Source organism: Pleurodeles waltl, chromosome 5 (genome assembly GCF_031143425.1).
Source record: "Pleurodeles waltl isolate 20211129_DDA chromosome 5, aPleWal1.hap1.20221129, whole genome shotgun sequence".
In the NCBI taxonomy this organism is placed as follows: Eukaryota; Metazoa; Chordata; class Amphibia; order Caudata; family Salamandridae; genus Pleurodeles; species Pleurodeles waltl.
The window spans coordinates 773,305,974-773,330,022 of record NC_090444.1 but is presented as its reverse complement, the minus strand read 5'-3'; the positions used below and the strand labels follow the sequence as shown (position 1 = coordinate 773,330,022).

General features: G+C 44.7%; 1 protein-coding gene across 1 annotated transcript in view; it reads left to right on the top strand.

The window, feature by feature from the left end:
* POLR3F (RNA polymerase III subunit F) overlaps window positions 1–24,049 on the top strand; it is a 188,302-nt gene that overhangs the window by 72,844 nt on the left and 91,409 nt on the right. Inside the window, exon 6 of the mRNA XM_069234734.1 lies at window positions 3,618–3,761. Coding sequence (XP_069090835.1) covers window positions 3,618–3,761 — 144 coding nt within the window. The remainder of the gene's footprint in view (window positions 1–3,617; window positions 3,762–24,049) is intronic.

The following is a 24,049-nucleotide window of genomic DNA, read 5'->3' as shown; positions in this document are numbered from 1 at the left end:
CAATATTTGATATGATAAAGACCGTATATGCTCCTCTCAATGTTCCATAATGATCTCTCAGAAAAGAACCACCCACAAATAGAATCTGATCATCCTGTTCAAGTGGAACATCTAATATGCCTGTGCTTGGAATACAGTTCTAGTACATCAATGGAATCATGGTAACAGTACTCGTCATCACTTTCTCTGTCTGCATTTGGCAAACTCTTTGCAGAGTTCGGGGTATGGCATCGTCTGATTGAAATATTGTCAACTGCCAAAATAGTTTGCTCATGATTACTTAGACAACTGTTTGTCAAATGCTGAGTTTGTGTGCAAGTCAGCAAAATCTCATGTGGCACAATATCACACAACAGCGCTCCTGAATGTGACTCTCCCATACACCCATCCCTTATCAAGATGGGCAGTTTTCCTGGCTCTGTGGAGCCCTCGGATTATTTGCATGTTTATTGGTTGGGCCCTAATACTCTATGGTCCTTGTGTGTGTTGGGGGTGTAGGGGGAAAGTTGAGTTTCTGCATCTAGTTAGGGTAGATGGGGTGGGAGGGACGGGAAGTTCTTTTGGTATTGGTTTGTTCCGTGCAAACTGTGCATCACTATCATGGCTTGCTTTACCAAATTAACTGAGTGGTTATCTTGGTGCCTTCTGATTGACTGCCTCCTCCACCATGCAGTCTAGAAGCTAAGTTTGGGACTCGATGCAATGGCTGAATTTAACTTTTTAATTAGGAATGTGAGGCATATGAACAGTCCACACAAAGTTTATTCCAGGAGCTGCATATAGTATGGCACGTTTGTGAGCTGGCTGTATAGGAGAAGTGCATGTGGCTACATACCGTTTATGCGTGAGGGGTTGGTAGTAGTTATTAGAAAAGGGTGCACTGGTGCACACTTCATATTCTCTGTGACCAGGAGGGCCTATATGTTGTTGAGCATGGCGTTTTCTCTGGCAAAAAAGTCAAGATTGCTTATATATTTGGCCTGACTCTGACTACCCTGAATTTTTCCTTGAACATTGAAATAATATTCTTGGGGACAGATCAGCCGCCATAATCTGGGGTGGGGTTTTTAATGTAATATTGAAACCAGATTTAGATAAATCCAGTTCCTGTAGAAGTCCGCAGCTGCTGACCATCATTATGATTTTGTTGTATGTGTGAAATGTTGCAAGTTGCTGACAGGAGCCGAGGAAACAATGTTGCAAGAGAGGTCATCTCAGTGTTGCAGTCTTGTTCGGGTCCTGCAGTGGGACCGGTAGCCAAGAGAAGATGTTTTTGCAGAGAGTTCCTGGTGGAGTCTTGCACAATGAATCTGAAGACCCTCCCACAAGGTAGTCCCTAAATAGCACAAAAAGGTTCTTGGTCACTCTCTGAGGTGACCATCTATCAGAGGGGGTCACTGACGTCACCTACCTAGCCTGACCAGTCAAATGCTCCCAGGGGCCTCTGTACATCTCGTTTCCAAGCGGGGAGAATCAAGTGGCCACCTAAAGGAGCTCTGGGCACCACCCCTAGGATGGTGATGAACAGGGGAGTTGTCACTCCCCTTTCCTTTGTGAATTTTCGCACCAGAGCGAGGACTATGGGGCCCCGGACTGGTGCAAACCAGATCATGCAAGGAGGACACCAAATGTGCACTTCAAAGCAAACCGGTGACATGGGGAGGCTACCCCTCCCCAGCCCAGTAACACCTATTTCCAAGGGAGAGGAGATTGCATCCCCTGTTCCTCAGGAAATCCTTTGTTCTGCCTTCCCCTGGTTGAGTTGTATCAAGCAACAGGAGCGCAGAATCCTGTCTGAGGGGCTGCAGCAGTGTGGGATGCTTGCAGACCTTGAAAGACCGGTAGGAGCAGTACGGGGGGTCCTCTAAGGAGCCCCCAGAGTGCATGGAGTCGAGCCACCAATACTGGCATCAGTATTGGGGTATGATTCCAGCATGCTTGATACCAAACATGCCTAGGTTCTGAGTTCCATTATGTAGCTGGACCACAGGTGGACCAATGGCCAGTACATAGCTAAAATGGCTTCTCCGCACTTACGAAGTCCAAGGAATTGGAGCTGGAGTTTGTTGGGGCACATCTGCTCATGCAGGGGTGCCCACATATACAGGGACGTGTACCCTTCCCGTTGGGCTGGAAGGGCCTACCATAGGGGTGACTTACAGTGACCTGGTATAGTGAAATGCAGCGAAAGGGTGCATGCACTTTTTTTAAGCAGGCTTCCAATGGCAGGCTTGCAGACACAGTTTGCATGGGCTCCCATGGGTGGCATAATACATGCTGCAGTCCATGAGGGTCCCCCGGTGTTCCAATTCCCTGGGTACCTAATTACCATATACCATGGACTTAAGGGGGTACGCCAATATGCCGATTGTGGGGTGTAAGAACTATCAAAGTAACTACATTTGAGGAGAGAGCACAATCACCTGGGCCCTGGTTAGCAGGATCCCAGGTAAAACAGTCTAAGCACACTGCCATGAGACAAAAAGTGGGAGTAACCATGCCAGAAATAGGGGACTTTGCTACAAAAAACCACTATGATTGCCTGTTTCAATTCGGGCTGCATTTCTGCCTTTATTACGTTTTGTTAAACATGGCACAAAGGTGTGGTCCCACTAATGAGAGAGTTGGTATCCCATTGGGCCCTGAGGTATTTTCCCGCTGCATTTGGCCAACCACTTCTGAAATATCGGTGAGGGAGAGCTCCAGATCCAACTGTGCTCTACTTTTGCCATTTAGTTTCAGGAGCAGCAGCTTCTCGAAGGAGGCTTCTGTCGCTTCTTGCCTTTCCAAGTAGACAACACAATAGTAGCATGCAAATTCCTCTGCTATACCCTCATCTGTGATACCCTTCCTCTCTGCTGAGGTTCTCCACTAGCCAGGTTCCTTCTTACCCTCGATCCAGCCAGGCCAATAAAACTGCTTTGTTGCCAACCTCGTAGAATCTCCGAAGGGAGGCCAACTATTATGCCTTTACTGAGGCATATATCTACATAGGACTTCCAGTCAGTGGATCGTCCCAGTGTCACCTGAGGTGATCAAGCACATTTCAGAGGCCACTGTTTCCCTTCCATTTCACTCATGCATTTTGGTGCACACGGTCTTTCCATACTATCACATTTTGCACTTTATTCCTAAAGACCACTTTGTATACCTCCCATAGTGTCACTGCTGAGGGTGCTGACTCCTTATTGTCTTCAAGTAGCACACAGAGTTTGCCTTAAGCTCTCCAATCACTTCCCTGTACAGGAAGTCCCACCCATTGAGCCACCATTCCCTTCTCCGGGCCCTCCCCTCTATAGACTAATACCTCTTTGAGATGGAGCCTTACAGGACCATTTTCCGAAACATCTATAATATCTGTAAGACTAGAATTATTATATTTCAAGAATTAGCTGCGGATGTGTCTATTTTCCAAAGTACAATCTTCTCTGTTGTACATTTAATCAGTTTTAGAACACCATTTATTATATCTCGTTATGGTGCGGCGGAAGAAGAAACCAGGTTTAAGAAAAATATTTAAATATATGTGAGACTTTCCTTTTCATCTTGAGTATGCTCTTTTGTTGAGAAATAATATCCTTTTGTACCTCTTATATCTTGTGGGTATTTGTTTACAGGCTTCAAAGAAAAAGGTTTACATGTTGTACAATGTGCAGCCAGATCGATCAGTGACCGGTGGAGCCTGGTACAGTGACCAAGACTTTGAATCTGAATTTGTGGAGGTTTTAAACCAACAATGCTTCAAATTCCTACAGACGAAGGTGAGGTATTATCTTAATAAATATGCAGTGGTTATTTTTTTCTAGTATGATCTTTATTGAGGTTTTGTGAGATAGAAGATAGTTAGAGTAAACAATTGGTACATAATACAATATCATAATACCACCTCCAGTAGAGACCATGCAACCATTTTACCCCCCGCCCAACAAATCCCCTCCCCAATCATTGCTCTTGCATCAAATGGCAGTAATGGTGTGAAGAAGTAGTAATGAGAGATAGGGTCACTGAAATGTCAACAGAACATCCTGCCCTGCTCCTGGGACCTGCGGACCACCAGCTGTGCCCCAGGATCATCAGTGATATCACTCTGGTGTGGCTATCGCAGAGATGGTGCCTGGGGATTCTTTTAAATCGGAGAGCATTGCAGGCCATGCCCTTACATCGTCTTCCAATTTTTCATCCGAAGCGAGTGAATCTTAGCCAGTTAATAGTTATGCAGCATTTTGCCGGTAATAGGGTAAGTATTGCAAACTTCCAGCTATGTTTTTTCTCAGTAGGAGAGGGGACCAGTCCCAATAATACTAGCTTTATCATTGGTTCTATATCCCATCTAGTAGCCCTTTTGACATCTCTCAATACCATCTGCAAGTAGGGTATTTGTTTCCGACATGACCATACCATGTAAATAAAGTGCACCCAGGGGCCCCCAAAATGTGGACAGCTGTCGCTACAGGTGTTATATATGGTATTCAATGTTCTTGAATAGAGGTAAGCTTGGTGTACATAATTATACTGTATTATTTTAATCTGGCATTGGAACTAGTTGCCTTCACCCCTTCATGTATCCGTGCCCATTCCTTTGTGGTCAGGGGCTCTTCGAGCACCTTTTCCCATTTAGACTGGACCCAGGGTCAGGATGTTTATATATATATGTATGTATGTGTGTGTGTGTATTTATATATATATGTATGTATATATATATATATATATATATATATATATATATATAATCTTCAACAGATGGAACGATAACCATCTGACGGCTGACCGATCCCGTTAGTCAGATCCCAATTATTGAAACAACATCGTATGGAGCAAGAGCCAATTCAGTTCATTGAATTTATTTCATATATGGGTAACACAGAGTCCTGAAGTACGATGTCAACGCGTTTCGGCAGAACGCCTTCTACTGGACAAATCCGGCTGTCAGGCCGGCACCATATAAATACAAGTTAAAATCCTATATATATATATATATATATATATATATATATATCTCCCTGCGATCCGACATCCCGGGTCCAGTCTAGATGGGAAAAGGTGCTCGAAGAACCCCTGCCCCAAAGGAATGGACACTGATACATGAAGGAGTGAAGGCAACTAGCTCCAACACCAAATTAAAATAATACAGTATAATTATGTACACCAAGCTTATCTCTCTTCTGCATTCCCCCGCCATATGCAGTGGTGCATCTGGAAAGGTCCGGGACCAACTAGTGGACTGCATGCTGCAGATGTGGAGCCATATAATAAAGATCCACATGTGGTACTTCAAGCCCTCCCCTACCCCAGGTTTGTTTGAGGGTAGATAAACCAACTCGCCACACTTATTATCCCACTGTAGTTCTATCAATAGGCTACCTAGGGTTTTATAATAATGTGTAGGGATCTTGTGTATGGTAACCTGGAGAACATATATGCATTGTGGGAGCATAATTATTTTAACAATGGCAGTCCTACCCATTAAGGAGAGAAGGAGGTCTCTCCAGAAGCGTACGGAGGCTTGCAATCCGGTAATTACCCTCCCAAGATTAAGGTCCACAGTGTGCTGTTCGGTCTGTGCCAATTGAATGCTGAAATATCACACCCTGTCTAGTCCCCAGGGGAGACCTACCCACGGAAGCGCCACCAGTGGTAAGCCTGCTTTGGAGCCCATCGGAAACAGCTTGTACTTCGTCTTGTTAATGTGGAGGCCGGTTATCTCACCATATTTTTGCATCACATTTAGAAGTATTGGGACTCAGTATTGCAGTTGCCTGAAGTATATTAAAGCATCATCGGTGTAGAGGGAGTCTACGTGGGTGTTCTCTCCCACTGTGATTCCCTAGGGGTGCAGGTATCTGTGTAACCTTTTCTGCCATTGGCTCCACTGCAAGCTCAAAAAGAAGGGGCAACAATGGCACCCTTGGCATGTATTCCTGTACAACAAGAAGGCATCCTACACTTCACTTCTGGATCTCACCCTATTGCTTGGGGCAGCGTAAAGCTGCCACATCCACTGTAAATATCAAGGGCCCTTGGCCATCTTCTGCAACACCTCCCAGAGGTAGGGCCACTCCAAGGAGTCAAACGATTGTTCTATAGCCAGTAGGGTTAAGGCGTAAGCATGCTCATAGATGTGGGGCATGGTATATCAGTGAAAGGTGTCGCAAGTTATGAAGGGTACTCTGTCAGGGAATAAAACCCGATTGGTTAGTTTAGGAAGATGGGGGAGTAGGTGCACCGCTAATATGTTGCTAAGAAGTTTGGCATCTATTTTTAATAGCGATATTGTTCTGTACGAAGATCGCTTTCACTGTGTCTTTGTCAGGTTTTTTATCATTATAATTAACACTTCATGCATTGTTTGTGGCAATGTCCCTTTTTTCCAGCTCCCTTGAAAACCTCTAAGAGCCTGTTGACTGTTTGGTCACCATATTGGTGATAAAATTCCACAGTAAGCCCATCACTGCTGGGGATTGTTGCTGTTTTCATATTCCAGATCGCCATGAGACTCTCCTCTCAAGTGATGGGACTATCTGAATGATCTCGGCCACCGAAATCCAGGTGTAGGAGTGGAATCTAGCTAAATACCCACGTAAGTCAGTCTCTGGGTCCCATCCCCGAGTGGCATATATTGCACGTAGGTGTCATTGGATAATCTGATCAATGGACTGCTGAATGCTAACCAGGGATCCCTGAGCATTGCGGATTGGCAGTATCTGGGCTTGTTGGGTTTCCAGATTAGTCAGTCAGGCAAGCATCGCCACGGTTTTGTCCCCTCTCTGCATATAGCCGTTGACGATGTGCTGTGTAAGTGTGCTTCTCAAGCCTGTGCCAGTCATCTAATACCACCCAGCAGGCCTCCCTCTAGTCTTCAAGCCTGCGTGTATAGCTCCTTCTCTATGGCATTTAAATCTCTCTCATGCTGTTCAATATCCCTTTCCAGCTGTTGTCAGACCCATAAGTCATCTTTAAGCATACCCCTCAGAGCAGCACTTTCATTGCCTCCCAGGCCAGTGCTCTAGCACTCGCACTACTCCACTTTTCCTCAAAGTAATGTGACAGTGTTGCATGAACCATTGCCTCGAATGGGTGGGGGGGGGGGGGGCTGTTAAAGCCGCCCCTCAGTCTACAGAGCAGAATCTCTGTATGCCTGTGTTCTCCTGCTAAACTCATTAAGACTGGGGGGTGATCTGATATGTAGTGGGGTAAGTAGGATATCCCCTTGACCTCTTGCACCAAACTACTAGAAATTAGACAGTAGTCCTATTGGCTATGGGTACCTGCAGCGGGTGTATCACAGAAGTATATTTTCTACATAGGGTGTCTGTCTCACCATACATCCAGGAAATGAAGGGCCTGCATTAAATTGAGTAAAATTCGAGTCATATTGGGTTTAATATGGCATCTGGGCGGGTCTCTGTTGGGAACAGGGTAAAGACTGATTTGCATATGGCTGAATCCAAACTGGGGTGGCATGGTGAGCAAAAGAACAATGGATTAAACCCAGATCTGTGACTGGGGGTGAGTGTTTGAAAAGTTTCAGCAGTCCGTCCACCATCCTTTTGTGTTGCTAAAGTGCCCTAAGTTGGAAGAGAACGCTGAAACGTGGATCCCGTGCTCACTATGCCACTGGATTCATTCTAGCCTGACTGATGAAGGGTTATACCTTGAAACCGGTCCTAGGATGCTTGGTTCCGGTCCAGGGAGGACGTGGCCTGGCAGTTTGGGTTGGACTGTTCCCATGGGGAATAGGGTCAAAACTGATTTGCATATGGCTGGTCCAAACTAGGGAAAGAACAATGGATTAAACTCAGATCTTTGATTGGGGTGAGTGTTTGAAAAGTTTAAGCACTCTGTCCATCATCCTTTTGTGTTACTAAAGTGATATGCACACTAACAGACGTATGGCGAGTGTGTGTCCAAGAAATTAAAGTTTTTTTTTTTCTTTTTTTCTAACCCAAATTGAAGTAACAATATAAGTAACACTATTTCGATAACGCACCGATAGCCATTAGACATCATCCAGCAACAAGTAATGGAAACATAGGTATGTTAACACGTTTCCAACACAGTTATGCGCACACTATAAAACTGCGCACATTGTTACGTCTGAAACGCTATTGTGTACCAATTATAGTTTCATAAATCAAATACTCATTCTACTACTCCCACAACTTATATACAGTGTTACTACAATTTACGACATGCATATATGAACAGTGTCTTTACAGTTAGTAATAACTGAAGCATAGATCTATTGCTCCTAGCATGTCGCATCGCCCACAGTTTCTTTCAGATAAAGGTGATCCATTGATAATGTGTAAGCAATGGAAGAAACGTTTTGATTCATATTTGTTAGCCATAGGTGGGGAAAAGTTTTCTGCGGTGCACAAACAGGCAGTGTTACTCCATAATTTGGGGGTTGAAGGAAGAAATGTGTGTGAAAGCCTAGATGAGAAACCTGTGAGGAGAGCAGAGGGAGAACCATCTGATCTGTATGAGATGTCAGTCATGATGTTAGAAGAACATTTTGGGTCTTGGATAAATGTGGTATTAGAACGACAAATTCTTTACAAGAGTTCAAGGAAAAGTGGAAATAATTGGAAGCTATGTGGCTTCCTTGAAGACATTAGCACGGACGTGTGAATGTAATGTGCTAGCAGATTCCCTAATTAGGGATCAATTCGTTAGATGCACAAAAAACCCTAGGATACAAACAAAACTTTTAACCAGAAATCTTGATTTAAAGGAGGCAATCATAAAGGGTATGGAGAATACCACATTGTGGGTACAAGAAATGAGAGAAAGCAAAAAGAATTATAATCCTGTCTTGAGTGGTACGGGTGAACAAGGAAGGATCGAAAAAGTTTGTGAAGTAAAGAAGGGAATTAATTCAGAAGGTGGTAGCTTTGCAAAGTACGAAAAGAACAACAAATTAAAATGTTACAGAAGCAATAGTGAGGGCCATTTGTCCAACAGTCCGGGATGCTTTGCTAGACTTGCGTCATGCAGTAAATGTGGCAAGAAAGGTCACTATGCAAGATTGTGCAAATGACAAAAGGTGTAGCGACCATTGAAAGAGACCATAATTCTATTTTCAGAATCAAGAATGATGGTACGGTAGATGGAGAACTGATTTTGGGGCCTCAGTTGAAGATTGTAACGGGTGGGAAAGCAATCAATGTTCTTGTGGATGCAGGATCTCTCTATACCATGGTGGGTGATGAGAATTGGTATTCATTGTCCGGCAAAGAAAACATTGTATAGCAAGTACCTGCCATCAATCCTACGATGTACACAGGAAAGAAAACTAACATGTTGGGTTATACCATGATGAGAATTCAGTTTCAAGCTAGAGGAACAGTGGGGAAGGTATAAGTTGCCAAAAGAGGAGACCATTTTTTGGGATAGAGGCATCAAGGTGATATAGGAATTGTGTTGGATCCCAGCTCAAAACAGAAAGTCCTACTGTTGAAATGTCTTAATACTAACAAGCACATTATCAGTGAGTGCCCTCAGGTTTTCAGTAATTCTGTAGGGTTATTGAAAGGTTTTTAGCATAAAATCACATTGAAGGACAATGCCATTCCGACTGTGAATAGAGTAAGGAAATTGCGTAATTTAATGTTGGACCCATTGCAGGAGGAGCTCAACAAACTGCTACAGGGCAAAGTGATTGAAGAGCTAGAGACATCAGAATGGTTAGCTCCAATTGTATTGGCATCTAAGGATGGGGAAAATAAAATTTGCATGTGTGTGTGGACTCAGAAGACTTTAATAAACACATATGGGTAGACTGTCGGCATCTCCCTAATATTTCTGAGTCCTTAGCTGTGTTGGGAGAAGCTAAAGTTTTTAGTGCGCTAAACTTATCCTCAGCCTATCACCACGTCCATCTCCACCCTGATTCTAGGCACCTGACGTTGTTTGTCACTCCATTAGGTGCATATCGTTTTCTTTGTATGCCTTTTGGATTAGCATTAGCATCTGCTTGCTTCCAGTGTGTAATGCTAAAGATATTTAAGGGCATACCAAAGGTGTTAGTGTTTCAGGATGATATACTGGTCTCAGGAAATGATATGTTAGAACATGGCCATGTCAAGAAACAAGTTTTGAATAAAATGAAGGAGTATGGCCTCACATTGGCCAAGGACAAGTGCAAGTTCCAAGTACCTTCAATCACATATCTTGGACACACAATTTCAGGTGAGGGTGTTAGTCCCAAATTGGAACTAGCAAATAGTATCATATGAATACCTTCTCCTATTAATGAAGACCAAGTTAGGTCTTTTCTAGGTTTTAGTGAAATTCTTTACCAAGCTTATACCAGATTTTGCAACTATCTTGTTGCCATTGAGGAGTCTGATGAAAAAAGGTTTGAGATTTTAATGGACAGGTGAATGGAAGGATGCATTTCAAACCATCAAGGATGCCATAGCAAAATTACGTACGTTGGAGCAATTTCATGTGCCTCAGAACCCTACCTTCTATGGATGCAAATTTGAGTGGACTTGGAGGAGCAGTGTTGTCCCAAGTGGTGGATAGTGAAAAAAGTGTGATTGCATTTGCCTCACGTTCAATAAAGGGTGCGGAGGAGATTGAACTCTGTGATTGAACGGCTCACATTAGCAGTGTCATGAGTAATTCATCACTTTACATTTTTCCTGTGGAGTATACCCTTCACGATAAAGACTAATCATAGTCCCTTGATTCAAAAAATGTTCTTGCTGAGAGGGGGCATACCTGATGCCTAGGCTAAAATGATGGAGTTATGGTTTAGCTGAATTTAATTTTCGGGTTGAAGATATAGCGGGTTTGTCAAGACTGCTCACTTAGGGGATGCCCCTGTGAATGTGACTATAGAAGAAGAAAGGGTGGAGGAGGAACCAGGTGCTATAGCGTGGGTTAAAGACAATGCCGTAGGTAAAGAGGAATGGACCAGACCCCGCAAATAGGATAATATCCTTACTGCTTTGTCACAGTGGGTGGTAAATGGGTGGCCTGAGTACATGGATTTACCTGAGAATCTGAAGGGGTTCTGGACCGTGCAAGTTGTGTTTAGTGAATGAAGTTTTTTTTATAAAGAACTTTATTGATTTTACAGAAAAGGGAGAAAAAGAGAGAAGGGTAATAAAATGAAACAAACATAAAAGGGTTACTATGTGGCACCAAGCGATGTTTAGAGACAGTTACTGCCCCAACCCCAAGACAAGTCCCAATAGACAATGTTAACAGGCAGTATACATTACGGGAAAGAAATGACAAGACCAATCAATGGGGGGGCTGGAGGAACGAACCCCATCCCCGGATCCGGTTTTGGCGGAAGGCTCCTCCGGTATTAACTGGAGATCATAGTCAATTCAGGCGCACGACACAGCCTCCCACCTCCCCCACACTTTATAGTACTTATTTGGGCAGCCCCTGGCTTCATACACCAGTTTTTCACATCAGGCACACCAGTCCATGCCTCGCCTCCACTTGGTCAAGACCGGCGCTGCTCCAGCCTTCCAGTTCGCCATTATGTCTCTCTCAGCCACCAGGCACGCCATTCCCAGGAAGAGTCGCTCTGCTCTTCTTAGTCCTGTGTCCCCCATAACTCCCAATAAAAACGACCTCGGTGCCATCTCCACTTCACACCCCAGGACTCCAGAAATTTCCCCAAGAACCGCCCTCCAGTAGGTCGCTATGGCTAGACAAGACCACACCATATGATAGAAGTCGGCGTTCGGACCCGAATATCGAGGACAGTCATCCCAGGACCGGAGGCCAGCCCTATGTAATCTAACGGGCGTAAGGTATGCTATGTGGAGATATAGGGATTGTATTAGTCGAAATCGGGTGGCCATAGTTAGGGTACGAGGGGCCATTAATGCTTCTCTCCAGTCCTCCTCCTCTATGGGGCCCAACCAGTCTTCCCACTTCCGGCGAGGCCCATCAAGTGGGCGGGTTGTGTTAGCTATCAGGGAGCTGTAGATCTGCGAGATCCCACCCCTACCCAGGCTCCCCATCAGCACCTTTGCCTCCATGGGGCTGTATTCAGGTATAGATTCTCCTGCTTGGTCATGTGTCAGTAATGCATGACGGAGTTGTAGATATCTGTGGAATTGGGTTTTGTTCAGAGAGAAGAGTCGCTGGAGCTCTTCAAAGGATCGTAGATGTGACCCACCCCAGACATCTCACAGTGTGGAATTTCCTATGTTATCCCAATTCCGGAATCCCTCCAACGCTGGGGACTCCGCCAACCATCTCCCATTCCACAATGGGGTCTGCTGAGTGAGGCGGCCCCACCAACCCAAGACCTTCTGGGGCTCGTGCCAGCTCAGCAAGACCACTCTGGTCACTTCGGGTAATGATCGGGGGATTGGGCGGCCGTATAAAGCATCGAGGATTGCAGGATAGCCCAATGTTTGGAGCTCCAGTCGATACGCTGGGTCCGACCAACCACCCCCCACCAGTCGTTTATCACTAGTAGATGCATTGCCAGGTGGTAATAGTAAACTTTGGACATTCCCAGGCCTCCGTCAAAGACATCTCTCTGACAGGCAGCTAGGGTCCTAGGCCCATAGGAAGTGACGCGCCATTGTGTCTATATCTTTGAACCATCTCAGAGGAATTGGGTGTGGGAAGTTCTGCAATAGGTAAAGAAGCCTGGGGAGGATCATCATTTTATAGAGTGCTATTCTACCGAGCAGGTTGAGGGGCAGGGTCCGCCAACGGTGGAGATCGTCTTTAATGCGTTGGGTAAGTGGAGTGACGTTTAGTGCCCACGCCAGTTCCGGTAGTAAGAACACACCTGTACTCCTAGGTATTTAAAACAATTGCGCCTGATCGGGATGTTTTGCTGCCAGTCGATGCAGTCTCTAGAGGGATGCAGGGGGACCAACAGGGATTCGCTGGGGTTCAGCGCCAAGCCCGAGGCCTCGGAGAAGAGACCCAAGAGCTGCAGAACACGGGGACCGCTCTTGACGGGGTTGGAAAGATATATGAGCACATCGTCTGCATAAAGCGCTTCGCGATCCTCATGTCCAGCGGGCCATGACCAGCCCTCATCCAAGGGGTCCTCTCTCAGCAGTCTCGCCAGGGGATCTATCGCAAGCGCGAAGAGCAATGGGGCAGCGGGCATCCCTGGCGGGTACCCCGACATATGGGGAACTGGTTTGAGATCACTCCATTCACCAGTACACTGGCGGTCAGGTTAGTGTAAAGGAGCTTCACCAGGCCGCGGAACCTGGGCCCAAAACCGTTACTTAGCAGGACGTGTTCCAGGTAGGACCAGTCCACGGTATCAAAGGCCTTCTCGAAATCCAGCAAGAGGAGAGCTAGGGATGACTGTGTTAGGATTTCCCGGTGGGCCAGGGCCACATGCAGGCGCCTAATGCAATGTCTTGTACTACGCGTGGGCATAAACCCGCACTGGTCAGGGTGCACCAACAATGGGAGCGCTTCCTTTAGTCTGGCGGGCAGGATTGTGGACAACACCTTAATCTCGGTGTTTAAAAGAGAAATGGGAGGGTACGCTGAGCAGTGCTGTGACGGTGGTTGGGTCTTTGGGATCACCACAATTGTTGCCTGATCAATTCCCGATGGGAAAGTGAATAACGTTTTTAGAGGTTCAAATATTGTCGCGCCCCTCTGTTTAAGAGAAAAGATCATAAATTTAGCTCATGAAGGGCACTTGGGCAGAAATGTGATGAAATCTAATTTGCGTCAATGGTATTGGTGGCCAGGTGTTGAACATCAAGTGGAAAATGTAGTGAAGTATTGTGTGTTGTGTGTAAAGAATGACAAGAATAAGATCACAAGATCTGCCTCTTTAGTTCCAATGGAAATTCCCAGGGAACCATGGACTAAGTTGGAATTGGATACAGTAGGCCCTTTGCAGATTTTGTCTCCTTAGGAACTATTTATTTTATTGATGGTGGATTACACATCAAAATGGGTGGTTATTAAATGTGGGAGTTCAGTAAACACCAGAATAGTTATTGAGTTCCTGAAAGAAGAATTTCCTAGACACATTCTCTGTATCTAGTAACAGATAATGGAGTCCACGTTTGCTCCAACAAGATGTGATTTCTTTTAAAAATTTGTCTATCACTCATTTGAAAACGGCTCTCTATTCTCTGCAAGCAAATGGTTTAGATGAGAGAATGAATAGAGTTGTGAAGGAGTGCATTGTTAGGGCTGTAGAAAAAAGGAATCTTTGTCACAGATCTTGAGAAAAAAATGGTGGGCCCATAGACCCACAACTAATTGTGTTAAGTTGGAGTTTCCTTTCTTTTTGCTCAAAAGCAGGTTGCCAAGATCTAAACTTAATCAGCTTTGGCTTAAGACAAAGGAGAAACATTGTTGTAAGGAAAGTTGTTCTGAGGAAGAAGTATTTAAAAGACTGAAGGCTATCAAAGGAAGTACAAGATCAGACTTCATTTAAAAAAAAAAGAATTGTGTGGAGGAAGTCAACTGGGAAGTGGGAGAAACCATGTTGGTGGAAAAAAACAGGGCTTATCAGAAAACATATTTCAAAATTTATGGGTCCGTTTATCACACTGAAAGTAAACAGAAATGTAGCTGTTTTGTATTCTGGGGAAGTCTGGAATATGTCTAGACTTGCCAACACAAATGTTAGAAAGTAACGACTATCATATTGTTATAGTAGTTCAACAGGAAGGAAGAAATTGAAGTTACTATAAAAATTAATATCCGCACTCATTTTATATAGAATGGTAGGGTTACAATTTTTTAATCTCCTATGCAAACAATTACGGTGTTTTAAATAGTATACGTATGTCACAATTTAATGATTTTATATCTGGGTAAAATTGTCCTTGTATTTTTGGCAGAGGGAGATGTGTTTTGTTTATGTACTGCTTTGGTTACCATGGTGGTAGAACCATTAGATGTCATAATGTAGGAGCAGAGCCTATGGGTTCTGAAGTCAACAGTTGAAGGAACTGTTAGGTTGTTGAAAGATGGTAGTTCCTGTACTCTGTTACTCAAATGAAAACTAAGTAAGAAATACTGTGAGAGTGAGGAAAGAGAGTACATCTTAACACCATGCTATTATAACGTCCATCGCAAGGTACCGCAATGTGGCTGTGGCTACAGTGGTATAGAAGTCTGGGCAATGAGCTTTGGATGCAAATATGTTCACAAGCCAGAGCTCATGTCCGTTCAGATTGTCATGCAGGATGACATATCTACCCTCCAAGACTAGGCGTGACCACTGTAGCTAAAGGGATCTTGGGGCCCACCTGTATCATTACACCACATGCAAACCCAGAATAGGATGTGGCATAGAGTTATCCTCTCCGTTGCTTGCGAAGACAAGTGATACAGTACCCCAACACATGTGTTTCCTGTAAAAAAGACTATGGACATGTTAAAATATTTTAAATACGCAAACGCTCTACAACATTTTTAGCATTGAACAATGCACCTGATGTTCCTTGTCATTAATTTAAATGCATGCCTTGTCATGTCTAATCTTTGTTGAGTGACCCTTCAGCCAGAAGGCAATCCCCACCACCTGCCTCCCGTCCAATCCCCACCACCTGCCTCCCGTCCAATCCCCGTGGAAGCACAAATTCAGACCACATTATACAAGAGTAGTTCAAAATTCCACAGCTCCATAAACCTATAAATGACTTGTTCCCCACAACTCCCTCCTTCCCCTGGGCAGCCAATCCCAAAGTCTAGCAACAGGCAAGAACCGGCTTTCGCCTCCCCAACCTTGATCCCTAAACCATAGATATCTGGTAAAAACACCTCCTTGTGTACTTCGCTAGAAAGCAGACCCTTGCATAGGTATGGGGCACTCAAGCTCCTCCACAGAGTCTGTATCTCAGCTTGGTCTCCTGCAATATGACCACAAGTAAGATAACTACTGTAGAATGACTCACGTTGCACCCAGCATCTGTCTGTGGCACAAGTCTCAGTAGTCACAGAGCCCACCTAGACTAACAGGATGGCAGCCATCTAAAAAAAGGTGCACCGCCACCACTCTGGCAATCCCAGTGGTATGAATACTTATAGTCCAGAAAATAAAAGTTAAGCTGTACCCATGTCTGTGCTATTGCTGGCTAGTTCAGGATCACTGTGGTGCCTCTGGAAGGAGTCCCTCGAGCTCGGTAGGACCTCAGTGTCATGCAGAGTACTGTCTGGACAGACCACAATTCGTCCTGGTGACCGTGTCTCATTCAAGCTGCTCCTGTGCTTAGCCCCTTAGTAAATGCTGGCAGACTGTCTCTGTGTAGTCTATTTCAATGAGTCTGTTTCACAGGAGGCTCATCTTGATTGTCCCCCTAAGGTGTCCTGCCACTCATTGGCATCTCCTGGATTAGAAAAGAAAAGCACCTTCCCCCTATAAAGAGCCCGCAGTGTTGCCAGGAAAATGAGACTGTATTTCAGACTGAGGTCTCCTATACTTTTTCACTGATTTGAAAGTCCTCTGGTGCTGGACCTTTTGGGTGTATTTAGGAAAAACTGAGATGGGTTTCCCTTCAAAGAATGGGGGATGTGCACCTGCTGGAGTATAAAGACTGACCTCAGCCTTCTCGGGGAACCCCATGAACCGAAGATATTCCTTTGAGATCTGCTTTCTGCATCTTATGTACGTTCACTGAAACAGATGGAAAATTTCTGGAGAGAGGAGACTGTGCTGTGGAGGCCCTGAACATCCTCTTGTAAGGTGTTCACATTCTTTTCCAGAGCAACGGCCTGGTCCGCCACCGTTTGAAGGTACATACGAAGCAGCTTTGCATCTATTGCGACAATCTATTTTCATGGCCAGCTTGGTTCTTGAGTTTTGTATCGCCATCATGAGGTCAGCCAGTATAGGTGCAGGGATTGTCACATGTTCGTCACCCCTGTTTGGCACCCTCTATGTCCACTCCACGGGTGGGTCCCCGGACTTTACGGTCTGGCTGTGGTTGACAATTTTGTTGGGCGTGTTATTTGTTTAATCTGTTTATCCTTGCCTTTGGCACCAGATGTATCAGTAATGGACCTAGGCATTCCCCCACATTGTGGTCTCCTGGGATCTCCCAGACCCACAAGAAGGGACACCAGAAGGTTGGTGTTCTGAATCCACAATCTCAACCGTTTTGACACCTGGGAGTGGGAGGGATAGAAGTGGGGGGTGGGAGTCTTATTAGTGGCAGGAGGCCTTGGCCCACACCTTTGAATGGGCACACAAAACAGTTCTCTACTGTCTCCGACCCACCCTGTATTAGTCTCCGACCGGCACCAGACAGGACATCCTGTACCGAGAACAAAAACAGCAGGACCAAGCACCAAAGTCACACCCACCAGGTTCAGGAGTACACTTTAGTTTGTAGAGCAATCATTGTTCGTTGATGCCATGGAGAGACCTCTCAGCAGTGTTTCAAGGGAGTTCTTGTATCGGAATCCAGCAGTCAGTAAGAACATACTCCCATTATGGTGGTCAGAGGTGCTGTGGGGCTCAGCGTGCTGTTCTCAACAGCGGTGGTGGCACCAGACAAAGAAAGTGGTGAGGCTCGACCCACAGATCAATAAGACGTTTGCTCTCCAATTTATCGTGGCGTCGTTCCAAACAAGCCGCTTGTTGAGCTCCAGTGCTAAACTGGAGGCAGCAGATGAGGGCCCAGAGGGGTGTCGCTCAGGTCCTCGAGTTGTGCTGGTCAGTCAATGACACCGGATCAACCCAGTCTGCAGTCAACATATTCCTGGTCACCTTTCCAAACAAGGAGCTTGTTGCACTCTGGAGCTAAACTGATGGAAGCAGGTGAGGCCCAGGGGGGTGTCACTCGGGGCCTCAAGTTGTATGGGTCATTCAAGGGGGCCGGCTCAAACAGGGCTGCAGTCAGCATACTCTGGGCCCCGCTTGGGGCCATGTGGTCACTCCCCCCCCCCCCCCCCCCATTATCCCAGAAGAGACTCCCATGCCTCAGCTGCACCACCCGGGAATCAAACCGCCACCCGCGCAGCCATCAATTCAGGGTAGGTAGAGATCCAAACCGGCACCACACAAATCGACTCCAGGCCCAGGAGCACCCAGGAGCTCTCCGTGCTGCAATCGTGGCCCTGGGCGCATCTCATAACACCAGCAGGAGGAAGCCTCCTCCATCTTGTCATGAGGCTATTTACACAGACACATTATTTATCCCTGGGCCTGAGGTCTGTGCCTTCTCACCTAGTTACATTTTGCTTTTATTATTTTAACAAAGCTTCATTTTAGTGGAGATGTTTTTTATTCTATTATCAGTTGCCATTCCATTCTAAATTTGTTATTCATTTCTTTTGACAGCATTTTCATCCTATGCTTAACCCAAGGCTGTACACAATATTTACTGGGCATTGCCGGTCCAACGAGTACATTGTCTACCCTACACAGAAAAATATGTGTTGGTACGCAAGTGCAGTTCTTAGAATAACAGATATGTTATTATAAAACATCACACTGCCCTCACCAGGGTAGAGGGGCAGTCCAGCCAGCTTGCCATCTCATGCTGCACGTCGTCGCAGTTTCTACAGAAACTTCTTTGTCTACATTGGAGGACTCCAAGGAGACCTCTTCTTCATGTCTGAATGCAGGTATGGTGGGTGGGCTTCCTTCCTGGGACAAAAAGCGCAGATTAGGGCTACAACTCCTATTTGGTCTTCTGTAGAAACACACTATTGGGACAATATGGAGGGGGGTCTTCTTGTGTTTCACTTCCCTGGTCACTGTTGTAATAACATGGTTCCATTGTCCTAATAATCGCAATTCATGCCTGTTGGAAAATGAGTTATTGGTAAGGGCAGGTAAGTACCTACACTTAGTAATAGGCCACTAACCTCCACTTAGGTCCAGTTAGGTCTCAATAAATTAAACCTAGCTCAACCCTTGGTAGCTTGGCAACGAGCATTCAAATATCACAAAACAGTAATTAAATAGAACACAGGAAACAGTTTAAAAATCCAAAACCAATTTATAAAAAATAGGAAATATGTTTAGTTTTAAAATTACACCAAAACGAATAAAATCGGATAAAGAGAACCAGAGGTATACATTTTTGAAGAATTAATGCTTTTTAGCGCATAGAAACTAATAGCGCCAATCTGGTCGCACCTCGACTGGGGCAAAGTCAAAGTTTAAGGCCGACCTCCATGGAGCCCTGCTCGGCTACAGCCCGCGGGAGGCCTCGGTCAAAAGTTTACCTTCGGACTTAGTCGTTTTCTTGAAGATTTTCTTCAGCGGGACCAAGTCGCCAGTCCAATCTGACCTCCTGGAACTCTTCCTCAGATACACGTTGCGGGAGCCCTCGGTGGAGATCTTTACATTCGGACTTAGAAGATTTTTTTTTTTAGATGAAAATCCTTCGACCAGGGCAAACCTGAATCTTGATCCGACGTCCTTGGAGTCCTCTTCGGATACACTGCCTGGGAGGTCCCGGTCAACTTTCTACATTCGGACCTAGTCACTTTTTCGTAGATTTTCTTCACCGGGACGAACCTGCAAGTCAGGCCAGGTTGCAGTTGAGGTAAGCGGGCTAGAGTTGCTGCGGCAGGTCGGTCCCTTTATGGAGCTTTTTTCCAAAAGTTCTCCAAACTTCTGGATCTTCTCCCAGGAGTTATTTTCAGGTTCTTTTGGGGTCCACAGCTCACCCCAGGGTTCTAGAAGCTCTGAGTTGCTCCTTGGGGGTGCAGACTACAACTCCAAGAATTCACCTGGCGCAAACTACAAATTGGCCACTGGACAGTGGTCAGCTGGTCAGTTTTTTCAGGAGTTGGTGCAGGGGACTCTAGTTAGCAATTTTTCACCTGTAGCAAACATGGGGTCCCTCCTTGAACCAGTTGAAGCTAGGCAAACTCCTTCTTGTGGTGAAGCCCAAGTGTGCAGCTGGTGCAGTCCTCCAGAGTGCAGTGTCCAGGTGCAGGTCAGGGGTCCAGCAGGGCAGTCTTTCTTCTCCTGTATTTTTTCCTTGTAGGGATCTGAGGTGTGGGTGCAGGTCTGCCAGTTTTATCCTTGCTCCTGGGTGGAAAAAAGGGGTACTGGTTCTCCAATCAGGTGCAGGGTCCTTCTCCCTGTGATGACCACTTCCTGGGAAGTGTGGCAAAAATCAATCCCAGGGAGCAACAATCCTCACAAATCCATCATGGCTGAAACTGATTTTTGGAGGTTACATCTGGCTGAGCCCACCCACTGGTGTGGCTAAAAATCTTAAACACACCCTCCCCTGCCCTCTCCTAATCTAATCAAGGGGGCACCTACTTGTCTGGGTATGCAGGATGTGAGGGAGGTGCTGGGTTGCTCCAGATGTCCTTCCCTGCCTTTGAATACCAGTTTGGCAGTCCTCCCCTTGCCTGCTTCTCCATCGACTGTGGGAAATTTTCCTCCCCAGGCACATCTCTTTGTGTTCATCCCAGGCTGCTTCACACCTCATCAAGGCAGCCTGGCCAGTCAGAGCAGAGCACTACAGGGCTGAAGTTGCCAACCTTTTAGGTAGAGTTTAAAACTCTTTACCTGAACAATTTATATTAAATCCAACAATTGTAAGTTGTGGGATTTATTATAACAATTAATTTGATACCAAACTTGATATATCTGACACTTAAGGGGACTTTATAAATTAAAATAAAGTCTCCCCATTCTAGCCTATGGAGACCATTCACTACAATGAGAGAAAAACGCGTTTGGCTGTTTTACCTCACCAGGGCTTATAAAACTATTTTTATAAGGTCCCTGTTTATAGTTATATGCACCCATTCCTAGGGGCACATAGGGCACACCTTAGCGGTAGCTTCTATGTGAAAAAAACACATACACGCAGACCTTAGGGGACTGCACTGCACAATTAGCAGAGCTTAAGGCTTTATTATTGACACTGGAACACACAGATTCTGATCTCCTCTTTCTGATTGTTTTTGATTTCTATTATTGTGTCCAGTCCCTTAATGAACATCTGCATTACTGGGAGAGAATGGGTTCAGAGATTCAAAAGGGAACACCATCAAAAATAGACTCCTCTTGGGGGAGGTAGCAGATCTAAAAGAGAGTGCCAAATACCAATGTAGTACTTACAATGGGCCATCAACCTGTAGGAATACATGTTGCAGGAAACACTTTGGCCGATGAAGCAGCCACGTCAGCAGTTGCCCTGGCTTCTGCTGTTGCGATTAGTCGTTCCAAAACAAAATTGGATGATGTAACACTGGCTGCTGTGAAAGCTTCAACTGACGGCAAGCCCTTGCCAAGGTGCATCCTGCAAAATATTTTTACCGTTTCAGTGCCCAAAATGTATTCATAACAATACCAGGAGTGGGTGATCATATGATCCCCAACCAAGACCAAATATTAGATCTAATAAAAGCAGTGCATTAAATGGTTGCTTCTGTCCATGCAGGTGTGGCAACTACAGTTACATTATTGTGAAAATGCTATAGGTGGCCAGGTCTACAAACCGACAAAACAGTATGTACTTTGTTGTGACATCTGTCAACAAATAAGAGAGTCCACTGTTAAACACCTGCTGCAGACTCTCCTCCTAATTTCCAACAAACCACTACAATGTATGTACCTGGACCATTGTGGTCCCCTAACACCTGATAGTGCACACAAATACATCTTGGTCGCTGTTGATTCCTGCTCGAGATTTCTATGAGCGTGGCCACAATGTTCAGCTGACGCTCAAACTGTTATTAAAGATTTGCATGTCTTCATGAGACATATGCAGTTTCAGCTTTCCATTCAGACCATGGTCCTGCCTTTGCATCCAGGGCATTAAAGGACACCATGGTGACAATGGGAGTCCAACTGTATTTCTCATCTCCATATCCTTCTGAGGGAAATGCTGTTGTGGAGTGGAAGAACCGAGACTTAAAGCAATCCTTAACAGCTAGAGTACTAGGTTCAAGTCATAGTTGGCTTAATCGCCTGTATGGAGTCCAGAGAGCACTTCATAATCTGCCCAGAAGGTCCTTGGGAGTGCTCACCCCATATGAGGTTCTGTTTGGAATCCCTATGTATGTCACAGATCTTGATGGCCCTAGCCCAGTGGTGGCAGACACACCTTTTGACATAAATAAACATGTCACTGTCTTTAAGGAATTACAACCGTTCCGTGGTGAAAACTCATCTGCATGTGCCGCCACCTTGGGAATAAGGGATTCACTAACTACGTCTACCAGCTGGATTCTAAAAGTTGGGGATCTAATGCGTGAACACATTTCTGTGCAGAAGGAATTTGGACCATCATGTCAAGCACCGGGTCCTAGTTCTGGGAATACACAGTACCAGAACAGTCATTCTAACAACGCTGCCTGGCTCCAGGAAAAATGGCTTTCTTTAAATTAACAATGTCAATGCTTTTTTTAAATTAACAATGAGCAGTGTTACTCATATTCAACACAAACGTATGGAATTGTTTACTATGAACCACAAAGGGATATATCTGCCAAATCTCCTTCTCCAACACTGGCTTCAGTGTTTGCACAAACTGTTTCTAGATATTCTGCCTACATAAACAATTCTTTTTCAAACTCTTCAACATCTTCAACTGCACCGGTTTCCAAGAGCACGTAAGCTATTCAATTGGCAGAAAAATATCTTATTCGTCCATGGAACTATCTATGGGTACTGTTAACTGTGCTTACCTTCCGTTTTGGATTGGTTTTGTCATTATTTTCTTTCTGCTGATATATGGCCATTATCTTCCTGGACGCTCTTCTGTGGAACTGGTGGATGAGGGTTTGAGGCCTCACCTGTCCTCACATAAGGTCTGCAGAGAATTGACCCTAGTGAACATTTCAGTTATACCGTTTCCTGATGGGATTGTTCGGGATGAAGTGTCATTTGATATATTCGAACTAACAGAAATTATTCAAATTCCGTATGTATTCAAAGTTTCTATGAATTACATAGCACCCAGGGTGGGTTTTGAAGATTAAGATGTGAAAACATTAGACTCTAGGCTTTTTGAGCTTGAATATAATAATGTGTTTGAAAGTGAAGATGTTTACCAAACAACAGCAAATCATTGGGAAGTGTTCTGTTACCATCAGTACGGACACCATTTTATACATAAAATTCAGCACCCAAAGAAATGTCTACAATTACACATAATGGGACCATTGTCCAACTCCACCGGTGGGTAGTTCTAAAACTTATGTCCAAAAGTTTGCATATTTTTCTGGGCATGATGTCACTAAAGCGGAGTCTTATTATTTTTAATTGCCTTCAATGAAATTTTAGAATTTCTTGTTAACAAATACCAAACTAATCTGTTCTAATTCCTTTTTTCCCCAGTTGCCGATTGAAAGCTATGAATGTTGGTTGAAGTTGATTGACTCAAAGAGTGTGTGGGGAACAAGAAATTTGCAAATGCAGGGATGGGAAGCTTTGTTTAGAGCATGCCTTATTCAGTTGCAAATTATGTTCTTAAATGAAACTGTACAACAAACACATTGTTTAGGCTGAGCAAAAATGAATGAATTGAATGCACCCAGTATTCCATCACCAGCTAAATTTGACAATTGGAGAAAGATTTTAAATGTTTGAAGAACAGCTTGATGGGTGGGTCCGAAATGGAACATTTAACTTGACACTTTCAGGTTCAAAAAGGTGGTTATTGTGGCCATTGGACACAAATGGTTGTCATACACGTTTTATAAACTCCACAGTTGGTTTTAGAGCAAGCCGGTCTGACCTTCATTACATATCATCACAACACTCTGATATCAAAACCACACATGGCATGGGCAAATTATGTCAACAATGGTTGAAATCTTCCACATTAACAGCTTTTAAAAAACACCTTAGTCTTCTGTCAGAAAACACAGACTTACAAGATTTCTTGTTAGGTCTTAAAAAACTACGCACAAAGCGATTCTTATATGCAATATATAACAAAATATGGAAACTTTCACAAAAAGAAGCCACCGCCCAGTTAAGGCATATAGCTCAGGAAAGCTCTAGCCGTTGTAGATAATGGTATGAACACTTTAGCTAATCACATTTACACCCTAAATAACATTGTTTCATCTGTAATTGACATCAGACAAAGCGATGTCATTTCTACAACAGAGGCAGAGTCTGCTTAAGTCCAAT